The following is a 17,856-nucleotide window of genomic DNA, read 5'->3' on the forward strand; positions in this document are numbered from 1 at the left end:
TCCATAAGACGTTCGAATGTTGCCGGCGCATTACACAGTCCAAACGGCATCACCTTGAATTGCCAAAGCCCTTGTCCCGTAGTAAATGCCGTCTTTTCTCGGTCTTCAGGCTGTATTTCTACCTGCCAATACCCACTCTTTAAATCAAGTGTTGAGAACCACTTGCTGCCAGAAAGAGTGTCTAGAATGTCGTCAATTCTAGGAAGAGGGTAACTGTCTTTCTTCGTAACCTCATTCAACCGGCGATAGTCGACGCAAAATCTTGTTGAGCCGTCTTTCTTTCTGACTAGGACGATGGGAGATGCCCATGGACTTACTGAAGGCTCGATGACATCGCTTTCTTTCATATCTTTTAACAGTGTTCGCACCTCTTCCTGTTTAGCAAACGGTAGACGTCTTGGATGTTGCTTGATCGGGGGATGATCGCCGGTATCTATTCTATGTTGTGTCAAACTAGTTCGACCCACGTCAGAAGACGAGCGGGAGAAAACAACTTGAAGATCTTTAATGACGCGATCGGCAGCATTCCTCTCTTTATCGTTTAATTGCGCATTCTGCAATAACTCCGATGTAATTCTCTCTGAGGACACGGATTCTTGGATGTTACTCTTTCTTTCAATGGTGGTTACTGGAGTACATGTTGCAACCACTTCACCTTTCTTAATAATTCTCCCCTTCTCAGTTACATTGGCGACTCTCACCGGGATAACCGTTCTGGATAGGTCGACGAGTGTTGAGGCTACTAGTACTCCTTTTGGGCTATTACAGTTATTGGGATATTCTATGATGCCGTAGCGGAAATTTCTGTTTTCGGCTATGGATCCAGGAAGTAAAATTTCTGTTCTTGCCGGTATTGTGATATTGTCTTGTGCTATTATTTTATGGACAGATTTAACTTCATCATTGACTCCAAATAACGCTATGTCCTCAGATGTAGAATGCAATTCGTTATTTTTAAAGTCCAAGGAAAAATTGTATTTCCTTAGAAAGTCCAATCCGAGTATGCAAGAATCAGTGATCTCTGCTACATATGCCGTGTGATGGTAAGCGGCACTTCCAAACGTGATGTTAGCATTTACTTTTCCATCGATGTTGATCTTCTCACCGGACACAGTCTGTAGGGTAACACAGGGCGGCGTCCAGATAAGTTTGCTTCCCAGTTGTTGAGCCAAATCTTTTCGGATGATGGTAACGTTGGCTCCTGTATCTATCGTCATATTGCAGGGAACTCCATTAATAAGTCCTATTATGAAAAGTCCATTACTGCCGCCTCTCACTGCAGAAATCTGAAGCGCTTTAAACTGGGGCTTTTCATGATCTGGCAACCTCCGCCCCGCGAGATGGCCACTAATTAGTTTCCCTGCTGTTTGTTAGGAGCGGTCTTAGCATCCGTGCCCTGGGGTGTTCTGCAGTTTCGTCGGATGTGTCCTTCAGCACCGCAGTTCCAGCACTTTACGGTCAGTTTCTTGTCACCAATATTCTGTCTCAAGGCGTTCAGTTGTCTAGTTAAATCGTCTAGACGAGCAGTGACTTGATCCCCTGGCTCCTGGACTTGAGCAGCTCTGACTGGATGGCGGTCTCGACGGGTGGCTTGCTGGGCTGCCTCAAATTTCATGGCATACACTAAAGCGCTTTTCAGATCTTTAACATCCGCCATTCGCAGTGCTTTCTGTATTTCAGGGTCCCGGATGCCATCGATGAAATATTGCAGGGACAGGATTTCCCTTGTTTCTGTAGGGCACTCCGAAAAGGCGTGATGTGACAGCCTTTCAACATCCGTGGCGAGCTCCTGAAGCGTTTCGGTGAGCTTCTGTTGACGAGATTTTAATTGGAGCCTGCTGTAGTCTTTTAAACATTTCTCGCCGAAGCGCAGCTCCAAAGCGCCGGATAGAGCTTCGAAATTTAGCCTTTGATTTTCGGGAAGCGTCTGCAGGATATCCGCTGCGTCTGCTCTCAGAGAAGCGGCGAGATGACAGGCCTTAGCTTGGGAATCCCATCCATTCGCATCCGCAACGATAGAAAATTGTGTCCTATACACCTGCCAGGAGGTCTTCCCATCATATGTAGATAGTTTCAGAACGGAATGAGCAGGCATCGATAAAAATTTGAAACCTTCCGGATTGCTCCCTGCCGTCGCTACGAATTTCTTTAAATCATCAATTTCTTTGGTGACCGCAGAAACTCTATCATTAATTTGTTGTTCCACGGCAGAAACTCTCTCTTCTATTTCTTCTTTTACCGAAGAAACTTTTTCTTCAAAGTTTCCAACTTTATTCTCAACTGCGTCGATTCTGCCTTCCATAACCTCGAATTTGTTTTCTATTACGCTGGTAATTTCTCTTTTCATCTCTTCTTGTCTTGCTTCAATCTTTTCCTGTCCTGCTTCAATCTTTTCCTGATTACATTTCATCTCTGCTTTCATTTCTTCTTTAAACGAGGCAAACGCTGATATCAGCTGTCTTAATTGCTCTTCCATCGCTCTTGTGATTGGCATTCAAATCCCACTTCTGACACCAAAAATTGTTGCGTGCGTACGGGTTCGTTATGAAAAGAATGCACAAGTCCGATGAAAAATGAACAAAAATTTATTATTATCACAACAAAAAAAAAATGCTTAAATTTTCTCAAATTATCACGCAGTATTACAATATCTCACAGTAGTTTTCTTTTAACTACTCAAATGTCCAATAGAACGTAATTCAAAACAGCTAAAGAACGCTAATCCGCGAATTCGCTACAATCAACAACAGTAGTTTTCTAAACAACAACAAACTAAGCAACTACTACAAACTGAGATGTTTTCCTCCTTTTATAAGATTTTAAAATCACGCGCTAGAATTTTCCAGTACTTTCTCGAAATCAAAAAGAGATATTTATTTATTTAATGCACGCGCTCTTGTATTTTCAATTTTTCCGGCTTAGCTTTCTTTTAATATTCGTCACGCGCTGCACTGCGCGAGAAATAAAACCATTTAATTTATAATTGAACTAACATTAGCTTTTTAAATACCAAATTCGTAACAATACTTATTTATTAACTTTAAAATAATAAACTTCGCTGCGTTTTCTTAAAAGTTGCAAGTTTTCCCCCCTATGTATTGATTAATAAATTATGAAGAGGGAAAAAAAGTAGCATTCATTATTTTTTCTTCATCTGCGTACTAAGTGGGAGAATTCTATTACACTTTCTAATATAATTATAATAACAGCTTTTTAAAGTTAAGCTAAAAAGAAACCTTAGTTTGGCATAGTTTTGAATTATATGGCAATCCCCCCCCCGTGAAGTTAAAAAAGAGGAACTTATGCGCGATTGCTCTTGAAATCGATAGTTTTTATACAAAATTTAATCTAATCTGAGATTGCCTTTTTGAACTAATTATAAATTTTACATTTTTTTTTTTCCTTCTGATTTGATATAATAAAAGATATTTTGAAAATGTCTAAATCAGTGATTCTCCACAGTGGTTCACAAGAGAAAAATATGTAGTACGCAAAGAAACGAAGTATTCTTAACTATTAAATTCAAAAATTAAATACCTCAATATCCTGCTAAGTTTTTTCTCTAACACTCGTAAATTTATGCGATCTGAGTTTTGTTCAAGGTCTTGGATCTAAGCATGAAAATTTAAAGGATAAATCTGAAGAATATTTTAAGAGAAAATTATCGGAGTTCAAAAATAGTAAACACGTAATGAAAGGTTTTGTTACTTCAAGTGAAAAAACTTTCTAAGCCTTTTTCACTTGTAGCCTAAGTTTTGCCAAGACTAGCCTATTAAGCTTAAGATTTGCCAAGACTGGGCAAGCTCATACAATTGGAAAAAACCTTATATTACCAGTAGCTAAAGACATCGTTTTAGCATTCTTCAACGAAAAAGTGGCTAATGAACTTAATATCCGTTATCAAATGATACAAGTCTACCAATTCATGAGATGGCAAATTCCATAAAAGAGACATTTACTCAAGAAATAAAACACAGTGAGTGTTTCGCATTGGAATTGGTTGAAAGTACTGATGTAACGAACTTAGTTCAATTATTAGTTTACATGCTTTTAGACGAAAATAAACGAATTGCCAAAGAGTATTTATTTTGTGAATCTCTTCATGCTTCGCAACTCCAAATGAAATTTTTTAAGTAATTGACAATTTTTTGTCTGAGAATGATATCCTTGGAATAAGTGTATTTGCCGTATGCAGTGGCGGAGCTGGAGCTTTAACAGCAAAACATCCGGGTGTTATTTCTCAAATAATGAAAGGTCGCATTATCAGGTTCAATGTTCCGTCTTACTTTCTTCGGGAACATGCAAGAACCTGGCTCGGAACAGAGAGCTTACTAAAGCTATGTTCAATATAACTGTGGGAAGTAGACAGGATACACAAGAAGGGTATACAAAACCCTTTATTTTTCTCTATTTACAATAACTTCCGTACTTCGGAATACAAAGACCCACTACTTGTGGTCTAAACGTAAAAATATAAAAATAAAACTAAACTCTAATTTAACTTTAAAATAATAAACGTGGAAGATTGGCCTTACATTAACAGGAAGCCGTATGTAGTACAGAGAACTGTGAACACTACAATACGTTTAAAGTTATCAAGAGGATTAAACCTCTGGCCTGGAAGGCAACCAGCAACTGAGTAAAACTTCTAAGGTAAGCGGCCTGCTTCGACTAACTGCTTCCTCTCTTTCGCTTGGCAAAAAGCCACAACTTAAATACTTGGCGTTCGCCAGACAAACTTTGCATAAATACGTTAAGGCTTATAATTCTGGCCGGAAGTAGAAAATAAGAAGTGATAGTAAAGATTTAAAATAAAATAAACGTTAGTAAAACTTAAGATCTTTACATACTTCCCGCCAGAGTTAATTAGTTTGAAACTGAGGTCTAAAACGACCTTGCTGAAAACTTTTAGCTCTAGAATCTAACGCGAGGCCAATCTTTTACAAACATTTTTCGCTAGAAACTAGAAATTTAAAAGAAAGAAATTTGTTTTTACAATAGCAGCTCTCAGGACACGCAATTTTTTCATCTGTACTGCATCTAAACAGGAGCTTTTATTCAAATCTGGTTCCTTCCAGAGATCTGGAAGGAAAACTAGTTTAATGAAATGTTACACAATGAAATGGCAAGTAACATGTATAATTATATTTCTCTTAACATTCTTATTTCATTCATGACTATTTTAATTATCTCTCCCCGTGCTCTCTGACATGTGTTGTAAAAGAACACCAAACACGAATGTGTTTATGTCTACGTGTTCAACACTTCCTCCTACAATCAAAGCACTAACTTGTTAAAAATTCAACATACCAAGACCTCGTAACACACCCTAACTTCAACTCTAAACCCTGAGGTACTATTCTGAAAGTGGCTAACTCTGAAGTGTAGCGTCAGAGAGCCTAACTACATTCATTCAACCTTTAACACATATTCACCACAATTTAGTCTTTTTACAGTCACACGAATAAAAAAAAATTTAACATTACTTTCACTTTTACCATATCACCGTATTTCTTAACATTTAAAATAACAGTTCACATTGTATATAAGAACATATTAACATGCCGTTAATTTTTCGCATTTGAAAACATACATTAGTAGTACTTTGTTAACTATTCTTTTCAAAGCAAGTGCCAATTCTTTCTACATTGAAATACTACATTTCAAAAAGTCTTTCAGACTAAAACTTCTTTCTTGCCAGAATGTTTTAAATAAAATTTATACAATAACTTTTACAATATTTAAGTATTTACACATCGCTATTATACATCAACTTTAATTTTACGCGCGAGTAATTGAAAAACATAATACCAAAATCGGTAACAACTCATTTCTCGCCCTTTTGGCGATAAAGGTAGACCTCGCATGAGGTAAAACTTCTTGAAATCTGCCACTTGCAGTAAGAATGAAAGATTAACTTAAGTTTGCAAAGTAACATAAAATTTTTACTTATCTTTGTGATATTCGGACATTCTTATCTGAGCCCAGTCTTGGAAGGTAGCGCAGATTTTCGTTTGATTTATCCTCCTTCTTGTGCGGGCTCGCCCTTCAGTGCCTTCCTCTAGAAGCTTTCTTTTTTTTCCAGTTCGGTCACCCTTGAATACCTTCTTTTTCGCCTCTGCCTGTGGTCTTGGCCGTTTGATGGCAGCTGGTCTTGGCGGAACCGGAAGACTTCTTTCGCGTTCCTGCTTGGACCTCGTTGCTGGCCGTTCAAATTTTCCTTGTAACTTTTCCTCCGCCGCTGGTGGCCCTTCCGCAGTTCGGCGACATTTGCTGCGGAGAGTCCTGTCGGATGAGTAGATCTTCCGTTTTAGAGCCGGGTTATAGTTGCCGTCATTTGTCCTGGCTCTCTTTGCATACGTCGTCCTTCTCCCTTCTTCATTCTGGGGTGTTCGTGAGCTCTCTTTTCTGGACGGTGGAACGGCTTCTTTTTCTTGTTACCTTCAATTTTCCCGCGGGGAAACTTTCTTTTCACTTGCTCTTGCCTCTTAATGGCTTGCCCTTGTACTTGTCGTTGTTCCAACTCTGGAGCTAGTGCCTGCAGTGTCTGCCGTGCCGGATCCTGCAAAAGATCTGTAAATATTTGCATTTTATTACGATCATAGTAGGGTTTGATTTGATCAATGTTTGCGGAGCAGGTTTCACCATTTTTGGCTTTTAACACTACTACAGCGTGAGTTATTTTTTCTATGACATATGGTCCTTCAAATCGTGGAAAAAATTTGGCAGTTTTATCTTCTGGTGCTGAAGAAAGTGAATGCTTAATTTTTAATACTTCATCCCCTACTTTATAAGTTACTCCCCGTCGTTTCAAGTCGTAATACAGCTTTTGTTTTCTCTGTGCTACTTCCGTATTCTTTTTTGCTTCTTTAATTAGTTTTTCTATATCACCCATTTTAAATTCTGGGGCTCTTTGTTGCACATAAAATAATTTATCTAACGGTGTTATAATCTTTTTGCCTAAAAATAACTCAGCAGGAGTTTTGCCCGTTGTATCATGTTTTGCGGTCCTAAGGACGAAAGCAAATTCATTGACATAGTTATCCCGGCTTTTATGAAAATTTTTAACATAACTACGGATAATTTTCACTATATTTCTATTGACCCGTTCCGCTATATTTGATTGCGGCCGATACGGGACCATTTTTAAATGACGTATGCCCAGTTTTTGGCACATGTCTTCAAATACATTACTTACAAATTGAGGACCATTATCCGATATAACTTTTAGGGGCGCCCCGTATTTTAAAATATATTTATTTAAAATAGAATCAGTAACTAATTTCTCGGAGGCTCGTTTTAAGGGAACAATTTCGGTCCACTTACTAAAATGATCAACCATAACAAGGAGATAGCGACTTTTATTTAACTGACTTTTTGGGAAAGGGCCCAATAAATCGATGCCAATTATTTCATTTGGAAATTCGGATTTAATACTATTTAGAAACCCGGCCGGGCGAAAATTAATATAATTAACTGCTTGACATGTTGGGGAGGACTGGACGCCCTTGTTAACTTTTGCAGTTCAGGAAAATAGACTGCCTCGCGTACGCGTTGGATAGTTTTTCGAATACCAGCATGAGTAGCTAAAGGGATGTCATGGAGCTCCTGCAGGATATTTAATCTAAGACTAGCTGGGATAACAGGTCGAAATTCGTTGTTGGAATTCGTAGTTTTTGTATAGAATAATAGACCATCTATTAGTTCGTAATGGGCCGCCCTATTTCTTATCGCCACAATATCTTGGTGGCTAAAATTTTCAGGATCCTTTAAATACTCATAAATGCTTCCAAACTCAGGATCCTTACCCAGTTCGGTTATTACAGTTTCTCGGGAATTTATTGTACATGCTGTGAGCATTGCCACCTTTACGGTATTACCTTCTTCATCTATTTTAATTCTGGATAGGGCATCTGCTACGATATTTTCCTTTCCGGGGGTATGCTTGATTACCAGATTATATTCTTGTAGCTTGAGTGCCCATCTTATTACCTTGGGGATAAGTTTTTCCCTGAGTACAATCTAGTTACCACCGCATGATCAGAGTACACTGTTATTGGCGCCTTTCCAAAAAAGACTCGGAACTTTTGCACTGCTAACAGAACTGCAAGTGCCTCTCTCTCGGTCGCGGAATAGTTTCTTTGTGTTTGATTTCGGCTGATTAGTTCGGCTAAAAAATGCCACGGGCTGTTGATTTTGCGAAAGTACCGCTCCTACCGCATAATCCGAAGCATCCGCTGAAATTTCTAAATTCTCATCCTTTTCAGGAAATTTCAACACAGGGGCTTGCGTTAATGCTTGTTTTAATTTTTCGAAAGCACTATTGGCTTCGGCCGTCCACGAGAATCTTGCCTTTTTCCTTTTTAATTTTAACAATGGCTCAGCAATAGCTGCAAAATCTTTTATAAAGGACCTATAATATGAACAAAGTCCTAGAAAAGAAGAGAGCTTCTTCGCCGCGTTCGGAGTCGGATACTTTTGTACAGCGATTGTTTTTGATTCGTCTGTCTCGATTCCTTTCTGAGATATTTTGTAACCTAAATATTTTAATTCAGGGGCTGCAAATTTGCACTTTTCGACATTAAGTTTTAGACCGGCCTCATTTAATAAAGCAAACACCTGTCTTAAATCCTGTACATGTTGGTCGAGATTATCACTAGTAATAATGATATCGTCTAAATAGATAAATGTGGACTTTCCAAGAACAGGCCTTAACACAATGTCCATACATGGCTGAAATGTTGCCGGTGTCCCTGAAAGGCCAAACGGCATACGCAAAAATGCAGACTTGGTTATAAAAGCAGTCTTAGGCACGTCCTCAGGCCTAACCCCTATTTGAAAATAACCAGTCGTTAAATCTAAAGTCGTCATATATTTGGTGGATGTTATGTTCCTTAGAATTTCTTCAATAATAGGTAACGGATATACCGGATATTTAGTTATGGAGTTTAATTTACGGTAGTCAATTGCGAATCTCCACCTTTTTGGATGTGTCAAAGGATAGTCATTATTTTTCTTACTCGTACATAAAACCACCGGGCTAGCATAACTACTTGAGATGGGCGTTATGATCTTTTTACGTAGCATATCGGTGATATGCCATTCTATAATTTTTTCCTTATTCTTATCATACCGGTATGCTTTGTGGCGAACTGGCATTGAATCTCCGGTGTCAATACTATGGTTAGTAACCTGAGTAAATCCTGGAATATCACTAAATAACGAAGCAAATTCACTTACCACTTGTCGGATTCTTCGCTGTTCTTCATTAGGCAGGTGGTCTAGATTTAACATCGGCGGTTCAGCCTTTTCTCCACGAACTGGTTTCATCGTCAGCTTAAGGGACGCTTCATTAAAATCCAGCGTTGCTTGTGCCTCTGAAAGAAAATCTATTCCTGAAATAATATGTGCTTGCAGATTCTTTACTATGAAAAACATCACCTTTACTTGTTCGTCCTTCATACGGACATACAGCGGTAATTTACCTATACACTTACATTTTTCTCCTTGCGCCGCTAACACTGTCGTATTATCCGAATTATATATGCGGTATTTCCGAAAATACTTCCTAAAAAAATCTTCTGCCACACAGGAACACTGCGCGCCTGTATCTAGGAGTGCGGTGGCTGGGATATTATTCACCAACACTTCAGTCTTCGGAAGAGTCAAATTTTTCACCATTACTGTATTTAACTTGAAGGAAGAGAGGTTTTCGTGGCCTTCGGATTTCCGCACCCTCCCGTCAGCAGAAATCCGTTTTAGTTTAAATTATTTTTCATTTCCGTGCTTTCCTTCTTTTTCCACTGGCCTTGAGACTTTTTTCCTGGATTGCTATTGAACTGTCGACGTTCGCCGGCTGTTTTTGAATGCTCGGGTTTCCTTGCCCACTGATTCGCTTTGCTTCCGTAGCCGTGTGCTTGAGTTAGCTGTAGTCTTGGCGCACCAAATTTGTTCCGCTGTTGATATTGGCGTCTTCTTTCAATGTCCGCCGTTCTACTTTCAAACTGAATTGCTAGCTCAAATAACTTTTCCAGTGTAGTCGGATTTCTTAATTCAATAAAGTCTTGCACTTGGGGCAGTAACCTCGGCAAAATCACTTGAATTATCCCAGGATCCGGACGGTTTCCATACAAGAGTTTGAAGACGTGAATTTTTCTTAAAATAAAGCTTGAGAGATTTTCGATTCTTTGTTGATATATACTAAAAAGTTCCGTTTCTAATTTCGCACGATCCCTTACAACAGGGAAGGCTTTTACTAGGGCAGTCTTGAAATTCTCGTAAGTATAGGTGGGACTTCCTGCTTAAACCAAGAGACTTCTGCCTATACATTTGAACCAGTTAAGCGCTTGGCCCCTCAAAGCGCTGGTAGCTAAGGTAACTTTTGAAATTCGTGCACGGGGTAGAGCATGAAGTGGTCATCCAATTTTTCCAAAAAACTGGTTATCGGTGAGTTTCCATTAAATGTTGCTTCTGGTTTCATCGAAGCGCGCATGGTCTGGACGATGTAACCAAATCCTTCCAGGGCGGCAGCTGGCATTTCTGAATTCTGAGCCGCTTCTGCAGGCAGCACAGGTTCTTCTTGAAACTCGGTCATCGTTATTCTTCGTTGGGCGCCACTATCAGGTTCAATGTTCCGTCTTACTTTCTTCGGGAACATGCAAGGACCTGACTCGGAACAGAGAGCTTACTAAAGCTATGTTCAATAACTGTGGGAAGTAGACAGGATACACAAGAAGGGTATACAAAACCCTTTATTTTTCTCTATTTACAATAACTTCCGTACTTCGGAATACAAAGACCCACTACTTGTGGTCTAAACGTAAAAATATAAAAATAAAACTAAACTCTAATTTAACTTTAAAATAATAAACGTGGAAGATTGGCCTTATATTAACAGGAAGCCGTATGTAGTACAGAGAACTGTGAACACTACAATACGTTTAAAGTTATCAAGAGGATTAAACCTCTGGCCTGGAAGGCAACCAGCAACTGAGTAAAACTTCTAAGGTAAGCGGCCTGCTTCGACTAACTGCTTCCTCTCTTTCGCTTGGCAAAAAGCCACAACTTAAATACTTGGCGTTCGCCTGACAAACTTTGCATAAATACGTTAACGCTTATAATTCTGGCCGGAAGTAGAAAATAAGAAGTGATAGTAAAGATTTAAAATAAAATAAACGTTAGTAAAACTTAAGATCTTTACAGCATCTGAAACTAAATTTACTAACTGCTTCGTTCATCGAGAAACTTTAGTAACCAAAACAATCCCTGAAAAACTGAAAATCGTGTAGAAGCAAGCTGTGAAAATTGTTAATTTTATTAAAAGCCGAGCTTAATATTCAAGAATATTTATGATTCTTTGCCAAGAGATGGGCAGTGAACATGAAACGCATTTGTTACATTCCAAAGTAAGGTGCTTCTCCAGTGGCAAAGTTTTAAGCAATCTTTTCAACTTAGATCAGAAATTCAAATTTTCCTCTGTGATCAAAAATATGAATTGAAAAAATATTTGTTTAGTGAATTATGGTTGGCTCATTTAGCATGTTTAGCTGATATTTTTGGAACGTTAAATGAATTAAATTTAGGATTACAAGGGCAAAGTGTTAATTTGTTAACCCTCAGAGATAAAATAAATGCAATGATAAAAAAAACTCGATTCAATAATCAAAGAATTAGATAATAATATTTTAAGCTTTTTAACACTTTTAGGAAGTTTTCTAGCCAAAAAAATAAATAAATAAATAAATAAAAGAATCAGCATCCAACATTAACATTCATTGTTTTTCATTGATAAGTAATTCCAACGTATATTTACCCTAAGGATTATGAAAAAGAAAATTAGAAATCCATTTTGTTCAAATGCATCTGAAATTTTATCTCATGAAGAAAAAAAACAAGTGATAGAAATTTTATGGGAATGAATTCCAACTAAAGATTTCAAATATAACACACTTGCTAATTTTTGGCTGAAACGGAAAAAAAAAAAAAAAAAAAAAAAAAAATTAAAGGCATTTTCAAATAAAGCTATTAAATTTGGATCCTAATTTACGGTTAAAACTAAGTGAAATAAAATCAAGCATAAAGAAATTGACCTGTTTTAAATAAGTTAAAATTTCGCACTAAATTTTAGAATTAAAGTATTTTAACTTAAATTTTTATAATAACCAATTTTTAATTTAATATTTATTTTTTATATGTGCATATTTAATACGAATGGTAAATAGATTGGGCAAATGGCAAAATGTGTGTTTTTTTTTTTAATATATCTGTTGAGAAATTCAAAAATAATCATTATAAAATGTAATGGCGGTACTAAAGTTTTACAGTTTTTATTTAAATGGTACGCGTTAGTCGAAAGGGTGAGAACCGCTGGTCTAAATTATATTCACACTTATTCACATGAAGTAAAACTAAAAACCTGTCAGTTTTCTTTTTTTTTTTTTTTTTTTCTTTTCTTTTTTTTTTTTTTTTGGTAGTATCTGAGCTTCAAAATAAATTTTCTTCAAGTTTAATTGGTATAGTCTTTCAAAAGCACTTTCTTTTCTTGGCACAATCTTCGATTTTAAGAGTTTCTTTCGCAGCAATCCAAGTAAACAAATTTTAATGTCATCTTCACAATCACTGCATAGAAAATGTTGCCTGCAAATTCTTGTGTTCTGCACATTAATAGAATCCTTTCTTGGACGTGTATCCATTTTTTTCGCCAAAAGCAAATTGTCCTTTGGAAAAATATGCATCACTATCTTTCTCATTTCTATGAATTTTATATTTATAGCACTTTGCTACAACGCAAAAAGCTACATAAACGATACTTTACAGCAGTAGTCTCAAGCTTGCATAGCATGCCGGCCAATGCACAATTTGAAAGTAGCTGACAGATAGTAATTACAAAAACAAACAAACAAAAAAGGGCAGAAATTTTTTTAACAAAATAAAATTTGTTAATTAAATTAAAAACTTTTTTGCTAGATATTTTTTTAAATAACGCAAAGAAAAATAAAATTTATACTTATATTTTGTCTGAAATCTAAAAGTTGGCATCTGCAAGAAGTTTCTGTTGGTCCCAATTTGAAATTCAAACAGGCAGCTAAATAAAGATTTTCAGATTGGCCCTTATATAGCCAATTGTAAAACATTGAACAACTAAATAATTTACTTTTAATTTAAACTAAAACGAAATATCCGAAAGCTTCTCAAGAAGGACAAGACTTGAGAATAAATAATAACAACTTATTCTATTTCTTTTATTTGTTAGATTTTTCTATGACGCGGAACAGAAAGAATAATATTTTTATATGTAAATTATTGTAAGCATCTTTGTTTTCTACTACACCTTTGAACTATACCACCTCATGGCATTTCTAATTTCATGAAGTTTGTAACCTCGACGGAAATTATTAAGAAGTATCATCACAAATTATAGATACTCACTCATCGGCAGTCTAGTTCTTTTCGCAGACTTATTAATTTTCAGTTATAAAAGATAAACTGTTCTGATGTAGATGTACTCAAAAACAAAGCGAATATTTTTATTGGAAGAATTCGTAACTTCAAATATTTATCATTTGACAAATAAAAGTTAATCAAATTTGTATCTTAAAATCTTTGAGCAAGTTTTATATCATGATGTAAATTAATTAGGTGTATTTCTAGATTTTCCGAAGAGTTACGTTTGCTTTTGGTGATGAAAATAAAGCTCTGAACCATTAAAATCTTAAGCTTTTTCTTGAAATTCTTGTAATCGTAATGCTAATTAATATACGGGAAATGTATTCGCAGGCAGCATAAAAGTACTTCGAGGGCCGTGAGTTTAAACTAGAAAACAATACAGGTGATTAAAATTAATTTGAGATGTCCACATTGCTAGTTTTAAACAGGCGAAGTTAAAGCAGATTCAGCCATGGACCTTATAAGAAATACAATATATAAATATAATATATAAAGTCCATGGATTCAGTCATGGACCTTATAAGAGATAGACTAACCCAGTGGGCGGGGGGCGCGTCACCGACATGTCGGCAAGAAAGAGTAGGGACGATCTGGTTTACTTTTAACACTGAAACCTATGGCGTTTGTATCACATAACTCTTTTTAATTATTAAATGTGATACATTGTATAGTGATGAGATTATGAAAGCCACAGTTTTTTCCAAATAGGATTTAATATATCTCATTAAAGCACTTTTTACTGCATTTCGCGCATTTTTTTCTCGCGTAATTCTTGTACAAACATCTTTACTTTCGTAAAACGGTAAAAACTCTAGGCACAAAATTTATGAACTTAATTTTGCGAACAAATAACGTAAAATTAAATAAGATTGATAGTACGTGATGCTTTGAAATAAATAAGGTAAAATTAAACAAGATCTGATAACTTTTTTTTTTTTTTTTTTTTTTTAAATTTAATGACCATTTTCAGGCAGGGATTTTCAAAACTATAATAACATTGTAAAACAATCATTTATTTGATTATATCATCATTAACTTATTAAAGTGGAATATTTGTTTTAGTAATTTCTAAAATACGGAGCATAAAATTTTCCGAGTGTAATAAAGGAAAAAAAAAAAGATAAAATAAAATCTAGAAGCACTCAGATTTTATATTACGCCCGAAAGGAACCTTTTTTTTTTTTTTTAACGTTTTGTGTGTTATCTGTATTTACAGAATATTATGTTCTTCGCCCGTAAACCACATACATTTGAAAACAGCATATCTTTAGAATTTCCGCACGGGAGATAAAACTGTTATTTTCCGTACAGTGCTCTCTCTGAACTCGTTGAGATTTTTAATCAAAAATTCGTTAAAGTTATACAAAATATGAAATAGATTAAAACAAATTCGAAATTTAGCCGTCCAAGTGATCATGTTCGCGTGGAGGATTACATTATTCAAAATTTGATGGCTGTAGATATACCAGTCGTTTTTGTCACAGTGCGAGAAACATACATGTATTCATGCAGATTCTTCATTATTTAATTTCTTTACCTATAATACAGGGAGATAATATTTGGTAACAACAATTTGCAAGGAGACACGGACATTTATAGCAAAACAGCGCAAAATGCCGCTTCGAAACTAACAGCCTTTCTAGGGTACCGCCCCTTCAAGCTAATAAATTAAATTAACATTAAATTTTAAAAAATATTATGCAAAACTAAAAATAAATTTAAAAAATAATCACTATAAAATACAAGATAAATTAATTATTACGGTTAAATATAATTTTAATATTAGAATTAAAGGTATAAAAATTATTAAGGAGTCAAAAGTGTTTATCACTATGATGTATTATGAAATATAATTGAAATAAAATTCCTTTATAGAAATTGTGCTTTAATATTCATCTATAATTTAAAAAAAGCAGCACAATTTAGAATTTTAAACAAAACTTTCAAAAATTCGTTTTTAAATATTTTAGTATTTTTAACTTATTTACACCAACAAAAAGCATAAAAATTGCAAGAGAAAATTGCTTGTTTGAAATTTTCTATTAGTTCAGATTTAAAATATTATTTTCTAAAAGAAGGGGTTACAAATTTCCTTACAGCATAGGAAAAGCTAAAAAATTATCCAGCCCTGAAAGCATGCAATAGCTTTATAATTATTGGGAACGTTAATTATGCTTGATAAATATGCTAAATTTTTAAAATCAATCTCAATTTCAAAAATAAAAATATGGAGAAATCCTAATTTGTGAAATGAGGCGCTACAACCAGCTTTTTCTTGACAATTATACACGCTGCAATAGGCAACCACTGTTAAATTTCTGCAAGTCGTCCCTACTCCTCCGAAATCAGACGAGGGAGAAAACCCATTTGGGTAAGTCTATTTCTTATAAGGTCCATGGATTCAGCATAGTGACGTGAGATTACTTCCTGTTAACTCCGCCTACGCGGATCTAGTCGTCGAGGAGTCACACAACGAAATGAACTATCCCATGTCTTTAACCCTGTGCGCTATAGCGAGAAATCAAGACGTCACTTTAGCGTCGAAAAATGTGGGGGGGGAGGTTAAATTTTGCAAGTTCATCTATCCAAAAGAGGAACTCGGGAGCGATGCAAGCTGTAATAAATTTTCGTATTGTATCTAAGCGAAGCTAAAAGTCGCTGAGTTACTGAAATGAATGCGTGTGGCACTTACCAGGAACTCTTCGTTATTCACGAAAATCAGACATGAAAAAACACTGTAGCGGGTTGAGCTAAAAGCTAACGCTTTTATTGGCCATTCAGAAGGGGTGGGGTTGAGGGGTCTGACCTGTCATCATTTCTGTCTCTACTTTTAAAATGATACCGATATTTTAAATCCATATATTTTGTTTAGAAGATTTGACTGTAAAAACCTCTAACCGACTAGAAATAAATAGAAAACAAGAGCATTGATATAGTGGTTAGTGCTTCTGCTGCTATATCGTACTTGGGTTTCGAGTTCGAATCCCCGAAAAGGCATGGACATTTGTAAATGTATATGTTCGTGCGGTATTGGGGCGCTCAAAATATAGGGTGAATCGAAAGCCTTCTCGAGTGGTTTTGTTTTCGTATTTGGTGGAAATGGGATACCTCAGAGCCTTTCCCCCCGGGGGGTGCTCTTTATCAAAATTGCGGCGAAGCTGGGCAAAGTCGCACTGCCGCCTATACGATGCTCAAGGCTTATGGAAAACGCACTTTTTGACCCGGTAAAATTCGTGGATTTGTTCTGATTAGATCAGATAAGCCACGTAAGTAGTTTGATGAAGGCGAAGATTGCAAAATCTTGATGGTGCTGTTAATCGGAATTTGCCACTGCATTTAACGATCGCAAACGAAATTTTAACATTGAATTGTTGCCATTTCATTTTCTAATTTATACGTTATATTTTTGCTTAAAACAATTAATGAACCTTGTATACTAAACCACGTAATGAATAATTTCAGCTTTGAATCTCATGCGCTTTGCGTGAAATTCGCGTGCTGGATCATTACTCCTGAATACTTTTTTTTCTCGTATGGCGTTCTTGCTGTACGTACTTTTTGCCTATGTCCATATTTGGTTAGAATTTTAACAACTGGTTATAAATAGTTACAAATTTAAGCGATGGCCAAGTGTGATAGCAGAAGGATATTACCTGATCGGAAATGTAAACGAAAGCTAGATAATAAGTTATCCGAAGCGTCACCTTTTTTAAAAAAACAGTAAGCATTTGTTTTGAATTTAAAGTTATTGTGAAATTAATGATATGAAAAAGTATCCGTTGTAAATGAATACTTTACCGTAAAAGCAATTATTTGCTACGAGAAATTTTCCTAATTACGTAATGATTTGTTCCTGCAAGTTGTAATTATTTGTGTCCATTTTCGTTATCAGATTGAATAGAAATTTTAATTATGACGTGCTTGCGTGACGCATAAGATAATGCTGTACATGGAAAAATTTCTTTCACACTGAACAGAAAGAATAACAAATATTTTACTCGTGAGTAAAGCCCAGCCCGTCCGCGGGATTTGAGCCTCGGACCGAACTACCAGTGTTCAGCGATTTTACCGCTCGGCCGCTGGTGGGCCTCACATGAAGAGTTAATTTCTATTACTATTATGTCCAGTTATTAAACTAGTTTTTCATTTTTTTACAGCTTCATTTCATTAAAGTTCATAGTTTGAACTCTTCCCTCGAATCACATATCTGCCTATACACATCTATAATAATGAATAATCATTTTAGCTTAAAATTATAAAAACTAGTAAAGAAACAAATTACAAAAACGTATTTATTAATTTTCCTTTAACTTAATATCCAATTACAAAAATAATTAATTTTCTTTTGGCGTGATTCAGATTGCAGGAAAAATTTATGCATATCCTTTGCCCTAAAAACTCCGTTTCGGT

General features: G+C 35.8%; 1 protein-coding gene across 6 annotated transcripts in view; it reads left to right on the forward strand.

The window, feature by feature from the left end:
* The window catches only part of LOC118193334 (uncharacterized), a 179,691-nt gene that overhangs the window by 45,213 nt on the left and 116,622 nt on the right, over positions 1–17,856 (forward strand). For 4 of the 6 annotated variants that reach the window (XM_085818521.1, XM_085818526.1, XM_085818528.1 and 1 more), the window contains exon 1: positions 17,010–17,166. The exons of 1 other annotated variant lie outside the window; for it this stretch is intronic. In XM_085818521.1, coding sequence (XP_085674647.1) covers positions 17,069–17,166 — 98 coding nt within the window. In that variant the 5' untranslated portion in view covers positions 17,010–17,068. Of the gene's footprint in view, positions 1–17,009; positions 17,167–17,856 lie in introns of those variants that run through there. One more of the 6 variants, XM_085818525.1, reaches the window with a different exon arrangement.

This window comes from Stegodyphus dumicola, chromosome 6 (assembly GCF_044657685.1).
Source record: "Stegodyphus dumicola isolate Sdum_Otavi_A_Nest chromosome 6, ASM4465768v1".
NCBI lineage: Eukaryota > Metazoa > Arthropoda > Arachnida > Araneae > Eresidae > Stegodyphus > Stegodyphus dumicola.